The sequence below is a fragment of the Chelonia mydas genome, chromosome 9, assembly GCF_015237465.2.
Source record: "Chelonia mydas isolate rCheMyd1 chromosome 9, rCheMyd1.pri.v2, whole genome shotgun sequence".
Taxonomy (NCBI): Eukaryota; Metazoa; Chordata; order Testudines; family Cheloniidae; genus Chelonia; species Chelonia mydas.
Genome location: NC_057855.1, coordinates 49399186 through 49415747, shown reverse-complemented (window position 1 = coordinate 49415747; position 16562 = coordinate 49399186). Strand labels below are relative to the sequence as shown.

Sequence of the window (16562 nt, the reverse complement as noted above, 5' to 3'; positions counted from 1 at the left end):
TAAATTGGTTAGTCTCTAAGGTGCCACAAGTACTCCTTTTCTTTTTGCGAATACAGACTAACACGGCTGCTACTCTGAAACCTATCAACTCATCTAGGTATTTACCTAGTTTTACAACAGGCTACAGAAAAAGCACTAGCAAATTCAGTATAAACTAAAATTTCACACAGACAATGACTTGTTTATATTGCTCTATATACCATACACTGAAATTGCAAGTACAATATTTATATTCCAATCGGTTTATTTTATAATTATGTGGCAAAAATGAGAAAGTAAGCAATTTTTCAGTAATAGTGTGTTGTGGGACACTTTTGTATTTTTATGTCTGATTTTGTAAGGAAGTAGTTTTTAAGTGAGGTGAAACTTGGGGTATGCAAGTCAAATCAGACTCCTGAAAGGGGTACAGTAGTCTGGAAAGGTTGAGAGCCACTGCTTTACATGTTGCAACATGTCATTATGTAAAAATAATAAAAAATATAAAAATGAAAAATTCATAAAATAAAATCATGAATGAAATATCAATATTTTTCCTTTTAAAAATTCCCCCAAAATTGTTTAAAAATATGTTCACAGGAAAATTCATTGAAATCTGTACAGTTTCATGACAAAATTTCTGTTTAGTAAAAATGCCATATTCCGACAGAAAAGTGTTTTGACAATAAAAAATCTGAGCAGTTGTACTTCTAAGTGTCCTTCCTAGGGCCCTTGCAAGGTTTGGATGTGTCAACAGGACGCCTTTCACAGTTCAATGGTACAGTGCCCTGCACTACCTTGGTAACTGGAGTATTTTATCTGGTTTGGAGTTTTTTTATTGAAATATTTACTTTTCTTAATGATAGCAGAGAGACAAGGTGATGTATCTCACCCAGTGCACTAAATACCGCAACAACAACTATGTGGGTGAAACAAATCACTTTGCTCTTGAAGGAACTCACACAGGGAAATGATAAAAGACACAAACGTCACTTCACCTGTGGGGGAACACTTCTCACAAACCCATATCTGACCTGTCAGTCATTGTCCTCGAAGGAAACCTGCACAACACCTTAAAAAGACAAGCCTGAGAGCTTAATTTCATAACTCTGCCAGACCCTAAAAATCATTGTCTTAATAAAGAGACTGGATTTATGGCTTGTTACAACAGTCTGTAACCCACTAACCCCCTTTTTTTTGTTCTATGATTGGAGGGGTGTTAACTGGCCGCTTCACCTTGAATGGTCTCTTATAATATGTGTTAATGGCTTATGCTAAACAATCTGTTCCACCTTGTATGTAGCTGTGACACTCTGCGTACCTTTCGCAGAGCTCTGTGTAGCTTAAAAGCTTGTCTCTCTCCCCAACAGAAGTTGGTCCTATAAAAGATATTACCTCATCCACCTGTCTTTCTAATACTCTAATGATAGTGTCATTTTGTTAATCGGTAACATTTTGCCATTTTCAAAATGGTTTAATTTGACGTTTGAGAACAGTATATTCTGCATTGCTTGCTCCACAAGGAGAAGGCAAACGGTCTAACAGAGTCCCAGCAGTGGGAAGTTGTTGCATTCAGCAGAATCTCACTAATCTGTACTTTGGCAACCTGCAAGGCCACACCAGAAATGGATTTTCAAGCTCTGTGGTGGATCGAAGCTGGAATCAACAATATTTTCTTGTTGTGCTGGGCTGGTGCTCCCACTCCCGCACCCCATCCTTTCTGCAAGGCCAGAGGTGGTGGGTATGGCCTGCCAGGAGTGATGTGGGGAGACGCTTGGTGATTTTGGTTATGTTGGTGTTGGGTTATGTGATTTTGGTGTTATTGGTGGTTGGATGGTTATTGGTGGTTATATGACAGGTTGGATCACAGAAACCCCCTTCGGGACTACCACCTGATGTGCCGAGACTACCTCTGAGCCCAGCTTAACTGAAAACAGCTTAAGAAGTGTTCCTGTCTCCAACTCCCAATGGGGTCTAAACCCCAAATAAATCCGTTTTACCCTGTATAAAGCTTATACAGGGTAAACTCATAAATTGTTTGCCCTCTATAACAGTGAGAGAGAGAGATGCACAGCTGTTCCCCCCCCCCCCCCCCAGGTATTAATACATACTCTGGGTTAATTAATAAGTAAAAAGTGATTTTATTAAATACAAAAAGTAGGATTTAAGTGGTTCCAAGTGATAACGGACCGAACAAAGTGAATTACGAAGCAAAATAAAATAAAACACGCAAGTCTAAGTCTAATACAGTAAGAAAACTGAATACAGATAAAATCTCACCCTCAGAGATGTTTCAATAAGCTTCTGTCACAGACTGGACGCCTGCCTAGTCTGGGGCACAATCCTTTCCCCTAGTACAGTCCTTGTTCCAGCTCAGGTGGTAGCTAAGGGATTTCTCATGACTGCAGCCCCCTTTGTTCTGTTCCACCCCCTTATATATCTTTTGCACAAGGCGGGAATCCTTTGTCCCTCTCTGGGTTCTCACCCCTCCTTCTAAATGGAAAAGCACCAGGTTAAAGATGGATTCCAGTTCAGGTGACATGATCACATGGCACTGTAAGACTTCATTACCCCCTTGCCAGCACACAGGTATACAGGAAGACTTACAAGTAAACAGAGCCATCTACAGTCAATTGTCCTGGTTAATGGGAGCCATCAAAATTCCACACTTTGCATAATTACAGTAGGCCCTCAGAGTTATATTTCATATTTCTACTTTCAGATACAAGAATGATACATACATACAGATAGGATAAGCATACCCAGTAGATTATAAACTTTGTAATGATACCTTACAAGAGACCTTTTGCATGAAGCATATTCTAGTTACATTATATTCACACTCATTAGCATATTTTCATAAAATCATATAGCGTGCAACATCACACATTTGTTAAAGGATTTCCATGGGTGCCCAGAGCAGTGGACAGGTGCTTTTCTATTGTATATTGGTAAATCTCAAAATAACTGATGTCACTCTTCCAACAGGCGAACCTCTTATCACTCCAGGAACCTAATAACACCCTAGAAAGGTGCTAGGCTGCTTACATTTGCTTGGTGATGCTGGTGCACGTCCAGTGGCAGATTAACCACTGGGTGAATAGGGCCCGTGCCTAGGGGGCCCCCGGAAAAATGGTCGCCCTGGCACCCCGCCCATGCTCTGCCTTGGGCTCCTGCCGGGGAGCAGAGGTCGGGCACAGGGGCTTCCCCTGCTCCACCTGCCTGGCTCTCCTGCCGGGGAGCGGGACAAGCCCCTGCATCCCAACCCCACTCCCTGGCAGGAGCTTCAGGCAGGCGGGCGGAGTGGGGCAAGCCCCCATACCTGACCCCATTTCCCCAGCAGGAGTGCCAGGCTGGGGGGGAGGGGAGGGAGCGGGGCAAGCCCCTGTGCCCGACCCTATTTCCCCAGTAGAAGCACACGGGAGGGTGTGGTGGTGGGGTGGGGACTGCAGGCGGAAGGGGTGAGGAGGGGGCCCCCACTTGCTCTGGCCCAGGGCCCCACAAAATGGCAATCTGCCTCTGTGCACATCCTTCTTTCTAATGTCAGTAGCAGCTTCTTCCATCAGCATGATGGAAGCCATGAGTGCCCATCCTTTCTGGCCCAGCTAGTGAACTTCAGGCAGATGGATCTCCTGTTGGCCGAATGCCCAAGTGGATTCTGGCTCATAATGCTCCCATGGGACAGTGCTTCTCTGCCGTGGGAAAGCTTATGTGCCAGAGAGCCCCCCAGCCTGGTCCCCAGATGCAAGTTCAGAGCAGTGCCCTTAGACTCAGCCACAGCATCTAAAGCCCCATGGGACCAAACACTTAAGTCCACATGTCCGTCAGGCCAGCTCACAGGCAGCACCTTCATTTCTACCCAAGGGAGAATCATTACAAGTACAGCACTTTACTGGTCGGCTTTTCTTTTGCCCCCCGAGTCCATACCCAGTGACCATCATGGTCGCTCATCCCGGCAATTCACATATCACCATACCTCGGTGGTTGGCTAGGGAAGGTGCAGGTGCTACAGGAGGCGAGAGCTGGCCTGAGAAGACCTGCTCTCACCACCAGGCTAAGGATATACCACGTGAAATCCACCTTCGCACTCGTGTCTGTTGGGGAGACCATGGAGTTGGTAATGGCAAAGGTTTGCCTGCCTGGAGGAGATTTGCAGACCTACTCACAACTACTCTGTTGGTAGGTTCTCAGCTTCAAAACCAGGGGCGTACCTGAGGTCACTGGCTCAATGGTGTTGTGCATCTCGATAACCCCAGTTGTCCGGCTAAGAGGAAGCTGCCTCAGGAGAACAACTGAAGCAACAGAGTGTCTGTTCCTCCTGGTGTGATGGACCAGCCCTCGGGATGTTTGCAGAGTGGTTCTCTTTGACTCACCAGTCTCCCAGGAACCAGGCCTGCAAGGCAGGAGAGGATGCACATCTGGGCCAGTGAACAACCTACAATTTGAATGGCTATTGCCTTGGGCAACATTAATGGTAAGCAGTAGTAGCAGCCAGGAGGCTCGTAGAGGTCCTCAGCGGAGACAGCTGGAGCTCAGTGTGCTCCGGTCACACTCCCTACACTGGAGCTGCAGGCAGCATGTGGTATGGGAGTCAGCTGTGCTGGGAGTGAGATGTGCCCTGCAAAGGGAGCAGAGTGGGGCTGTGAGCCCCCTTGGAGAGTCTCCAGCACAAGGCAGTGCAGACGTGCAGAGCGTTCTCTAGCACTCAGGAGTTATCGTAAAGATGCTACTGGATTTCTTTGGCCAGCCTGTTTCTGTGAGTTCCTGTCGCTGTTTGTTCTTCTGTACGGCTACAAAAATGCTTCTAAAATGCAATCCACTTTCCCAGTGAACAGCAACTGAAGGCACAAGGTCATCAGGAGAACCTTGCGGAGGAGAGTTCACCAGCTTTGATATCGTGTGGCCAGTCCCTGGGCAAGAGAGGCTTAATAGCACCATTGATGCAGGTGGGATTCCTACGGGGGGAAGGCAGGACATCTTGGATGTGACTGAGATTTCAGGCTGTGCATGAATGAAACGCAGACAGGGTCAGGCTGGAGAGTTCGAAGTCCACTGGCTTCCTCCATTCAGGGGCCTCCTGCCCCCGCCGAAGAAACAAAGCGAGAGCTTTGCAGCTTTGAACTCTTCCGTTTCTGCTCCATAGCTGGACCCTGCTGCCCTAGGTAGACTGACGTCTGCATCCTTCTCCGGCCATCCTGTCCCAGCCCCATTTATAGTCAGTTACCTAGTGCGACTTTTTGGCACTAAGTTGGCTATTAAATGAACCCACTCTTCCTGGGCACTTTGCCAACGGCTGCCCAGTATCAGAACTGCCTCTTGTGAGCAAGCGGCCTGAGAGACTAATGCAGACCCTGCACTTCTCTGTCAGGCTACAGCCCAGGGCATGGTGCAGGCAGGACACTTGTTGATATGGTGGACGGTCTCCTCTTGCCCTCAGCCAGGGAGATGCCATGTAGCTGCATCCTACAGGGCTTCTCTGTGCCTTGCCATACCACTGATATCAATATCCGTCTATACCCAACATCAAAATGTCACTGTTAATGGAGAATCATTATCCAATGGGGCCGTTTCCCCTGGGGATCTGTTCTTGCCCCACTGCTGTTCAGCTTCTTGATCAATGAACTGGGAGGAAATACAAAATCACTCACGGCTGGTAAAATCTGCAGCTGATCCAAAGCTGAATGGAGTGATAAATAATGCTAAGGGCAGTTATACAGAGCGGGCTGGACAACTTGGTAAGCTGGGCCCAAGCCAACATGCATTTTAATGCAGCCAAAGGCAAGGGCATATGTCCAGGAACAAATAGCGTAGGCCACATTTTCAGGGTGGGAGATTGTATTTTGGACAGCAGTGACTCTCACCTATTGAGGGCTCCTGGCTGCTGATTGCAGAACAGAGTCCCAGCCCTGACATCCTTTTGGTCTCCTTAATGCATTCAGAGACCCACATAGACACAACAGGGAAATATGCCCCCTTCTGCCTGTGGCTGGCCTGAAGACTGAGCCACACCCTATCAAACATAGACCTGGGATGGTGATCTGACACCTGGGACCTGTGCTGGTTACTGGAGCTTGCAGGACTGGATTGAAGAGTGAACCACACCCCCTAAAAAAGCTCTCACTGGTACAAAATGCATCAGCCCATTAGCTTAGCAAGGCAGGTTGCTGAGAGCACATCGCTCCGCTGTACGGAAATAGGCTTGGGGGCCTTCAGAGAGCAAGTTACATTCCCTGATTCTCATAGTTTGTCTGCCCCAACCCCAGCCCTTCAGCCTAAGTTAGAACCGCTTAGGGACTGCTCTAACCACTGCCAGCTACCTGTGGTCCCTACAGGACCACACAACATGTGAGAAATGATGGAGTGCAGCTGTGCTGCGCCTGCTCCCCTGCTCCCAATTAACCCCTCCCATCCTCCACACTGCAGGAAGAAGGGCAGTTGGTGCAAGAACTGGCAACACTACTGTTCACCTGCTCAGTGCTCCTCCATGCCGGGGGAATTCCCTGCTGGCCAAATCCTGAGTGGCCAGAACCGGGGCAGAGAGACTGGACCATTGCATTCTGTTTGGGGAAATCTGTGGTCTCTTCCTCTCTGAGGAAAGGGGCTGTCTGAGATCACTGAGCACACCCCACAGGCTGAGGACAGGGGGCCTCCACTCCAAAGGGGGTGTTGTTATGTGGGAGATGCTGACCAGAGAAGAAAGGCTCTTACAGAGCCACAGCACTGGTCTAATCAGAAAACAAGCATTTGTGTCTCATCTCAACATTTCTCTTCTCTGCCTCCCTCTTTCCTCTCTTGGCACACTCCTCTTTCTCGGAGCCCCGCCCTTCACTGCCAGAGCCTCTTCCCAGCAAAGCTGAACAAGTCTTCTCCAAGCCATTGCAAGCGGCTGCTTTTTCAACCCCGGCCTTTGAAGTCCTTCCGGAATATCATCAGCATTTCATTGCCTGCAAGGGGGAGCTTTGGTTTGAAAATCCAGACAGGACAATGTATTTCTGTATTTGTCAAGAGTGCACAGCCCAGGGGCAAAGTGGGGTTGGCATGGATGAACATGCAGGTGCTGCAGAGGAGCAGAAACCACATCCCGGCTAGGCTAGGCACAGGCCTAGTGGAGTGGTGAATAACAGCTGTAACTCAGCGAGGATATCAGGCTGTCTCACTCACAGTACGGGCACATGCACGTGGCGTCTTGCACTCCAGTCCTTCTCTCACCCAATGAATGGAGCAGCATTCACACCCACCTCTGAGGGAAGTGGTAAAAGCATCATCCCCCTGAGTCTTTGTCAACGGACCAGACAAAACAGAGGACAGTCTAATGTAGCGGGGAACGGCACAGAGAACTGAACAGATTGTTCCCATCGCTAATTCTAGCTTATGCTGCCAGGGGTCAATTCAACAGCAAGGTCTTAAGAAATAAATACAAGTTTATGAACAGGTCCTCATCCTGCCTGGCTCAGTGGGTGTGAAACACGACAGTTGTGAGTTGGGTGGCGCACGCCCCCTTTGCACAGGTGCAGGGGCCAGGTATGCGAGGGGTAAGTGGAAGCACTGGGAGCCTTCCTCGTCCCACCTTGTGCACCCAGAGATAGCCGCATTCCTGTGCTCAGGACATTTCCGTGGCTGCTCCCTGCCAGTGCTCTTGGGTGGAGGGCCCTGAGGCCTAGTGCCCTATGCACCAGCCCACAGAGCAAGCCGGGCAGAGCGAGTCCTTACCCATACGCAAAGTACGCAGCTGCGTAGGGCACCAGGAAATTTGGGGCGCCACATTTCCTGGTGCCCTGCACCGCTGTGTGCTGCTCCAGCCCCTGCTCTGGCTCTTCCCCAGGGCCCCCACCCCTACTCTGCCCCAGCCCCGCCCCTTCCCCGCCCCCACTCCCCTGAGTGCTGCAGCTGGGCTGGGCCCCTGCACTCACCGGTGGCAGGAGTGCAGCGACCCGGCCTCAGCCGCGCTGCCGGTGAGTGCTGGGGGGTGGTTCCCCCCTGCCCCCCAAGCCAAGCCAGCCCCTCCCCCGCAGAGGCCTGGGGCCATCCCACCTGCTCCCCCCTCCACAGAGGCCTGGGGGCACCCCCCAGCCCTCCCCGCCACAGGGGGGCTGCGTAGGGCCCCAGAATTGCTAGGGATGGCCCTGAAGCCAGGGCAGCAAGTCACACCATCATCAAGGCTAGTGAAGCCTGTTCTCTCTGGTAAATTGTGTGGGAACATCACACATCCCAGGGGAAGCCGGGCTCCCACATGCTACCAGATAGCTGCTCGGGAGACTGCATGTGAGGAGATACCTGACCAGGAATCTCTCATGGGAGCAGAACCTCTCTAAACAACACATATACCTTTCTGCAGCTGCTCCACTTGCCTGTTGTCTGGGGTCTATGGGGGGTGACAGCCAGATTGCCAGAACCCTGCAGCTTCCTGGAATCCCCTGGAAACCCATTCCCAAGGGTTCCCCCAGTTCTAGCAACTTGTGTTCAATGCCATGTAACATGGGTCTCAGCTTGGTTTGTTCCAACAGGGCATATCCCAGGGTCAGGTATTCTCGAAGATTTTGTGGATGCTGTTGAGGTGCTTGCTCCACTGGGACCGAGAACAGTGCTGGTATTCAGTGAGCACCGAAGACTGGCTACAGGCTAGAGAAAATAGGGGCCAGACTAGATGCTTTGATCTTAATAAAGCCAGAAGGGACCATTGTGATCATCTAGTTTGACCTCCTGCATAACAAAGGCCAGAGAATTTCATCCGCTGATTCCTGTACCCCGCCCGGAACATCTCACTGAGCTAGAATGAAGCTCTTAGTCACAGATCCAGACTTGTTGACCAAGTGATGCCAAATGTTGGAGAATTGGACACATCCCTTGGGAATCTGGTCCAGTGGTTAATTATTCTCTGTGTTATCTTATTTCCCGTTTGAACTCTGCTGAGTTCACCTTCCAGCCATCGAGTCTGGTTCCACCTTTAACTGTGAGAAATCTCCCCATGTAGGTACTTAAAGGCCATGATCAAGTCACCTCTTAACTGTCTCTTTGATAAGTGAAGTAAGTAACCGTTGGCACAGATTCCCAAGGGATGGGCCCAGACGTGCTCACCCCGGCTTTGTTTGAGCTGCCTCGCGAAGCCTGACAGACTGGCCTCCGGCAGCACGGGCACCATCCTGGGCTAAACCCCTGAGCACACACTCAGCGGGTTGGGCAGGATTGTGAGCGAGTAGCTATCCCGAGCCGCTGCCTGTGTGGCTGTGGGCACACTGCTATTTTTAGCAGGCTAGCTCAATCAAAACTAGCTGGGGGTATATTTACCCAAGCTGAAAACTCTACCTCCCCAGCGCAGTGTAGACGTATTCTCATTGGCTCACTGTCTGGCAGGTTTTTTTGCCCTCAGATCAGGCTTGTAGCTTCTACTCTGCCCCCTTTCCAGTATTTCAACATCCCTCTTGGAGAGCGGCCAATAGGATTGGATTCCGCACTTGTGCACTGGTCTCACCAACGCCGTATGCAAATATAGCGCCAACTCGCTGCTCCTCTGTGATGGTCCCGTTTGCCCCTTTTGCCCCAGCATTGCACTGGGAGAGCACGTTCAGCTGGTTTCTGCCATCAGCACTTAGGCTTTTTGAGAGTCACTGTTTTTCCGGATCTAGTCCTGCCCCCTGTAAGTGTGGCCAAGGCAGGAAACCAGGAGGGACTGGAGAAGAGACGATAAAGAACAAGAAACGACATTTGGATGTCAACTGCCTGAGACACCTGACCAGGAATCTTTTCTTGTATTTTCTTTTCTCGTGGAGCTTCTTACTGTAAACCCACCTTTCCCTGGTTTTGTCTTCCCCCTGGGCACAAATGCTCTGGATATGTATCTGACCTGTACGGGGCGGGGGCTAGTCACAGCGCAGCCCTCCAACACAGGGCAGCTCTGCTGTTCCTAACTGAGGCCCTAGCTCAGTTCCCTGGGATTGACAGGCATCTGGAGCACGCCTGGAAAGGCGAGCATTCTGCTCTGCAGTGTGTCCCCAGGAGGGGTGCAAAGATGGCTTTGTGGGCTTTCCAGGGGCCAAAACATACTCTGGAATAAGTTACAGCAGCCAGGTGCTGCTCTAAGTTACTGCAGACCAGACCAGCAGCTCTCCAGCACTGGGAGCTATGAGCTTGACCCCAGGCCACCCCCTCCCAGCCCAGCCCTGGTCCCAGCACACCCCATGTTTGTGGTAGCCCTGCTCTGTGCGTGACCAGGCAGATTTCCCTCTGTCAGCTGCATTGCATTAACAGCCCCTATACACCATGGCCATGGTGATGGAGGGGACTGGCGTGGGGAAAGTCTCGGTCCTTCTTGAAGCTGGTTCAGGGGGGGTGGTGATGGGAGCACGTCCAGACCTAGACACAACGGAGTCATTTCCCCACTCTCTGCTGGGCTCCCAAACACCGTCCCAGCATTGGACTGAGTGTTCAGAGATACTCTCTTGCAGAATGCGTCCAGGTTTGTTAGGGATTCACAGCGCTTTCTCCAAGCGAATGTCTGTTAGCCCCAGTGCCCAGGCTAAATTCCAAGGCAGCGAGCTACAGTCTGTTTAGCTAAATTCCCCTCTCCCTGCATTTGGCTTCATGACCTGCCCCTACACTGTTAGGCAGTATTGCTGACATGTTTACAGTGGCTGCTGAGTTCCACTCCAGAGGTGGCTGTATTGTGATGAGTAACACGATCACTGTGTAAATGTCTGCTCTATAAAGTGTCTTGCTCCTGTCAATAAATGGATAGGAGTAGTAATGAGCAGTGATATTTAGTACTAGACCAGAGGCTGAGTGAGGGGCTATGTCTGGGAACATGAGTTCAGTCTGGACAAGGCAGGTCAGACCCTATATGCAGTGTTTGTCTTTCTCTCCTCCCAGACCTCAGCGACCAGCTCCTGGAAGTGGTGGGTCTCGAGGGAGCGATGGAGATGGGGCAGATCTACACCGGACTGAAAAGTGCTGGAAAGAGACTGGCCCAGTGTTCATCCGTCACCATCAGGTACTGTCTCAGCCCTCAGCCCCTGATCCGGCTCTTAATCATGCCTGCTAGAACATGGCAAATGGCTGTGACTATGTGAAAGCATCCTAACAGATACATTGCTACATCCACCACCTGTCCGAGGCTCTGCTGAGATCCAGTTACCACCCCACCTGCCTCCCCTTCACCCGCTAATCCTGTAACTCCAATTCCTGCAGGTTTGCTTGTCTGGCATGATTTATTTACAGTGTTGCGGTGTCCGCGTTGGTCCCCAGATATGAGTGAGACAAGGTAGATGAGGTAATACCTTGTATTGGACCAACTTCTGTTGGTGGAAGGGTCAAGCTCGAAAGCATGTACCTTCCACCAACAGAAACTGATCCAATAAAAGACATTACTCCCCCGCCTTGTTTCTCTCCTGAGCTATGTATGGGGTTTGTACAGCATCGAGCACAAAGGGCTCATTGGCCATGAATAGGGCTCCTAGGACCTATGGTGATATAGCTACCCCGACAATATTTAGTGTAAGGCTTTGCCACTTATTGCTCAGGAGTCTATTGGCCACAGTGTTTCTCTTTATTTTTGCTCAGTTCTTTTACTAGGGTGGGATGGTTTGGTTAGGTGGGTTGGGTTGGTTGGTCGGTCAGTCAGTCATTGACAAGATCATTTTTCTCTCCTTCATAGTAAATTGGTGCCGTGTTGTATTTCCCAGCCCTTAGATACCTCCCTAGTTCTCAGGGACTCTTCAGCGATAGTTGTTAGTGGGTTTGTGCATTTGTTGGCTGGCTTCCTTTTAGGAAGCCGCCCTTGCCACCCACTCATTGTGTGAGCCAAAGCCTGAAGGTCTACTGCTTACTTGGGCAAAGTTTGGCCTGGTGTCAGTGGCAGTTTGACTGACTCAGATGGAGGAAACAGGGTGGAAGGACTGCAGGATGTGGCCAAGTGTGTTCAGATCGCCCCTTCCTTATTTCTGATCAATAGCTGGTTTGTGGATTAGTCATTATTGAATGGGCAAAAATGTTCGGATGGGTGCCCCAAAACTATTAGCGGATTTCATACAAATAGTTTCAGCCATTCACAAAATGGCTGGAGGAGGCGGTGAGAGTGTGTCCATTGCTGCCCTCCCTTCCCCTTATAACTTTTCACCCAGTGGATAGGGTAGTCACCCAAGAGATAGATGACCCGGGTTCTTTATCTCCCTCCTTCCAGTCATTGGTGACATAACCTTCCAGCACCTGCCTTGAGAGAGGCGCTTCCAGGATAGGGGTTCCCGCCCCTCAGATCTGTGACCAGTTTCCCATGCAGCCACATTAGCCTCCCCTTGTTCCTGACACCCTGCTTTGTCAGAGGGATGGCAGACTACTGGGCCTTAATTAGGGTGTCCTGTAGGGTGCTTCCGCCTTCATTCTCACTCCTGGATTTTAGTACTTCATCCCTTTCCCCAAGCCTTACAGACTGCAAAATTCACCTCCACCTCAGCTGAAATGCCGCTTGACTGTGCTTTCCCATAGACTCAGATCTCAGTATCAGTCCTGATCACTCAAAACCCACACACCTTCCACCCCACTGACACAGATCCCAGATCTGCCCTTCCCCCGCCCAGACTGTAACCCCTAATGCCATGCCCACATGTACAGCCTGGGGTGCCTCTCATCCACGGACCCCACCCCCTAGAGTTTATCATCTCCACGCCTCACCTTTTTTTACCTCCTTCCACTGAAGCATCAGGAATAGCCCGGCTGGAGCTGGGATACTGGATGGGGCCAGGCCTCTGAGGTGGCACCATGCTCAGGGTCTAACTGATCGCCGTGTGGGATTAGGAAGGAATTTTCCCCCAGGTCAGACTGGCAGGGACCTTGGGGGGAGGGGGCGATTCTCCTTCCTCTGCAGCACATGGGTGCAGGTCACTTGCAGGATTATCTGGGTCTCTCTCATGTAATCATTTACCTGACCCTGAGTGGGCCTCGGGCACTGGTGCACTTCGGGCCCTCCTGTTTTCTGCCTGTGACACATCCTACTCTAGTGTCACGGCAGCTGTAATAGTTTGGTCTCATGTCAGCGGCTGGGTTTGGTGCATGGATGCTGAGTGTTGTTGGGGGCCTGCGCTATGCAGGAGGTCAGACTGGAGGATCTGGTGGTCCCTTCTGGCCTTGAACTCTAGGACTGTATCAAACCCGTGGGCAGAGGCAGTGACAGACGCAGCCGCAGAACTAAGAGCGTTCAGCAAAGGTGCAAGGAAGGAGTGGAGAGGATCCATGGACAGGCTACTGACCGGGGAAAGTAAGTGATCAGATCCAGTGCCAGACGCAGTAGCTCATAAAACAAGGTGCAATTTTTGGCATGATGCCTTGAGCCTGGGGCATTACATCAGTCTCCCGCATGGATTTCATGTGCCCAGGGCTTGCAGTTCAGGGCATGTTTTCACTAAGAGCTGCTCCAGTGCATGTCCTCCGTGTCTCCTCCCACTCCTCCGGGGAAGGTCCATAAACTGCAGGACCCTCGGTGCAGACTGCCTGGAGAAAGGCAGCCCCTCCTGTGTTCTCACCCTGTGTTTTGTTTGTTTGTGGGTTTCAGGACAACAAAGCTGTTGCCCATGCAGGTGGATGGAGAGCCCTGGATGCAGCCTCCCTGCACAGTGAGTACACAATTGGCAGCAGTGCGGACCGGACAGGGGCACCAGGACAGGGACCCACATCAAAAGCAGCGGCTGATGGTTGGGTGATTTTCTCAGTGAAGGGATTTGTAATCCAGAGAAAATTCCCAACATGATTCAAATACTTGACTGCATCTGTCTCTTTTTCCCCCTCCCCCATGACTGGAAGGGACATCACCCCATTGCCACCTCCCTAAGCCATTGTCTCCTGGCAATTCTCCCCTCACCCCCTGCAGAAGAGGGCTGGATACAAGCCTCTGAAGCCCAAGCAGTGTGACGCTCCCCCGGCCCCTGTAGCCTCAGCAAGAGCACAGCAGGTGGCCCTTTTAATTAAAAAAAACATTAAAAATTTGACTTAAATTCACAAGCTCTTGAGTCCCAACCTTCAGCATGTGGACCGCTGAAGTGCAGAGCAGGAAAGAGTGCTGATGTCTGGGTTGATCCATTAGGGGGTGTGACAGGATGCACTGGGCCCTTTGAGGCCCCCTGCTGGAGGCCTCATGGTCCTGCCACACACCACCCCAGGAAAAGGAGCAGTGTAGGTGGGTCCTCCAGGCCTGCCTAGATTGGCTGCAGGGAAGCAGCCAATCAGAGTGCAGCAGGCTTAGATAAAAGGAGCAGGAGGGCCTGAGCAGCTTAGTCACTGATCGAGAGCAGAAGGTGAGGCAGGCTATGAGACTGGGGAGAGACCCCTGGACTAGGGGTGAAGAGGCAGGAGCTACGTGGGAAGTGGCCCAGGGAATAGCAGCAGCAACTATTAAAGGAAGCAGCAGATGGCTGCTATTTGTAGGTCCCTGGGCTGGGACCTGCAGTAGAGGACAGATCCGGGTCCCTCCTCCGGACACTGGGGAAGTGGCCTAAGCTCCAAGAAGGGGATAAGACTCAGTACTAAAAGCCCATGAAAGGAGCTAGAATTTAAACAGGCCTAGAGATGGGGCGGGAGATCCCAGAGGGGTCAACTGTTGTTGGACTGTGTTACCCCAGAAGGGGTTCCTTCATGCGTTTGACTGTGTGTGACTTAGCCAGAGGGCTCATCCACTGAAGACCTGCCTGATGAGGATAACAGCCAATAGGGCACCAGGAAAAGAGTGCAGGTTCACATCCAGCCAACAGGAGGTGCTCACGAGAGGTGAGCGGCTCCCCTCCTGGGATTTCTGAAAGGCCTAGGCTAAAAAAATAAACGAGGGGTAAAAGGGGGGGGACTAATTTCAGGTCCTGGCTCCCCTCTATTAGGACAGTACAGATTAAGCTGAAGTGCCCCAAGTGACTCCCTCAGTTGGGAGCTGTAAGGGCCCAGGTCAGGTGTCGGCTCCCCGTGCCTCACTGTCCAGATCCTCCTTCCTGCTATTTCTAATGAAAACAAGTAGCTATAACGGGCCCAAGCCTTGGGGGTGCTTGTCTGCACAGCTCTGCTGACTCAGTGGAGCAAGGCTGGGGATCTGGCCCTGGAGCGGATGGGGCCTTGGGGGCTCTCTCTGTACAGATTAAAGGAGCAGTAAAATGCACAGCTGAAACTTCGGGCTTTATACTTCACCTTCCCATCCTCCTGCCGATGCAGGCCAGCACCGCTGGTTGGCACAGCCTTAAATGAGAAGAAAGGATTTGGGAAACAATGGCTTTTAGCTGCCAGCAGAAAACTCAGGTCACTTTGCATTTTGGCTTCTTTTCCATGTGTCTTTTTCTGCCCCACGGCTGCCACACGCCTCAATATCTTCAAGGCTCTGACATCATAACCAAGATTTTTCCAGGCAAGAAATGCTTGTCATGGTGTCACCGCCCGCCTGAGCCAGCTGCAGGGCCCCCCAACCTGTTGTCCCCGGAACGGAGTGTGCTGCCCATGGTGGCCCTGCAAGAAGTGCTGGCTCTGAAGCAGGGCACCAGCCTCGTCCCACATTGCATAGTGCTGTTCTGGTTAGATTCCCTGCACATAGGCACAGGCTGTCTCAGCATTGCTCTGATTTCAGCAGATCTCCCAATAAACTCTCCCCTTCGTTTTAATTCAAACAAGTCAGATTTTTCTTCCCTTCGGCGCAGTCTGTTCGCAGCCGAGACAGAGTCCTATGCTGCCTGGGACCAGCCCCAGAAGTGTGGGGCACTAAGCAAGGAGAGGAGTGCTGACCCAGTGCCCCCCCCACAGCTGCCTCCGCTGGTCTGGTTCATGGCTGCACCATCCCAGGGCAGGGTGCGGTGCACATGCCATCCAGCCACCTTGCAGTGGATCATCCCGGGACACCGACCCCACTGCAAGGGCTGAATGTGACCGCACAGTGAACACACATGACCTGGCCCGCTGTGCCTGAACGGGGCCATGGCACCAGCTCTCCTCTCCCCTGCCCCCACCCCCCGTGTGAGAACGCAATGCCTCTGCGCTTAAAGTGGTGCTTTTGAGTTTCCTGGTGGGCGGCCTCAGAGCCCTGGCAACCTGCTATTTTTGTCACTGCCGCACGTTAGACTCACTGCAGTGATTGCGCTCGAGAGGATGGAGATTATTAAAGCGCCTTGCTGGGGACCGGGTCTCCGGGGAGAGTGGGTGTCCCTGCCCGGAGGCTCCAGAGTGCCCCGGCCCAGGATCCCAGTATGATCCAGAACGACCCCACACCTTTGCTCCGTGGCATTGGTTCCTGCTGGCAGCTCACAAAGAGACACGTCCCACACATGCACTCACAAAGCTAGGAAGCCCTTAATCTACCGAGTCCCATATCCCTGACCCACGAAGAGCAGGCTCTTTAAAGGGATGCTGCCAACCACTGGCTGGAGGGAGAATTGCATTTAACACTCGCGTCTGCTGTTCAATTATTACATCTAGACCAGCATGGCATATTTTAAAGAAAAAAAAAAACGTATTTAAACTGCAGGGATATTGGATGGAATTTCTAAAAGCACCCAAATGACTGAGGAGTCTGATTCCCACTGACTGTGGATGAGACCTGAGCTCCTCAGACCCAGATCCTCCAAGGTACCTAGGTGCAT

The 16562-nt window shown here is 51.4% G+C and overlaps 1 protein-coding gene across 3 annotated transcripts in view; it reads left to right on the top strand.

Annotated features, from left to right (window-relative positions):
* DGKG (diacylglycerol kinase gamma) overlaps positions 1-16562 on the top strand; it is a 153102-nt gene that overhangs the window by 123289 nt on the left and 13251 nt on the right. For all 3 annotated transcript variants that reach the window (XR_006283793.1, XM_037909618.2, XM_043522536.1), the window contains 2 exons: positions 10840-10960; positions 13514-13574. Coding sequence is in view for 2 of the 3 variants with exons in the window: in XM_037909618.2 (XP_037765546.1) it covers positions 10840-10960; positions 13514-13574 (182 nt within the window). In the remaining variant the exon portion in view is untranslated. The remainder of the gene's footprint in view (positions 1-10839; positions 10961-13513; positions 13575-16562) is intronic.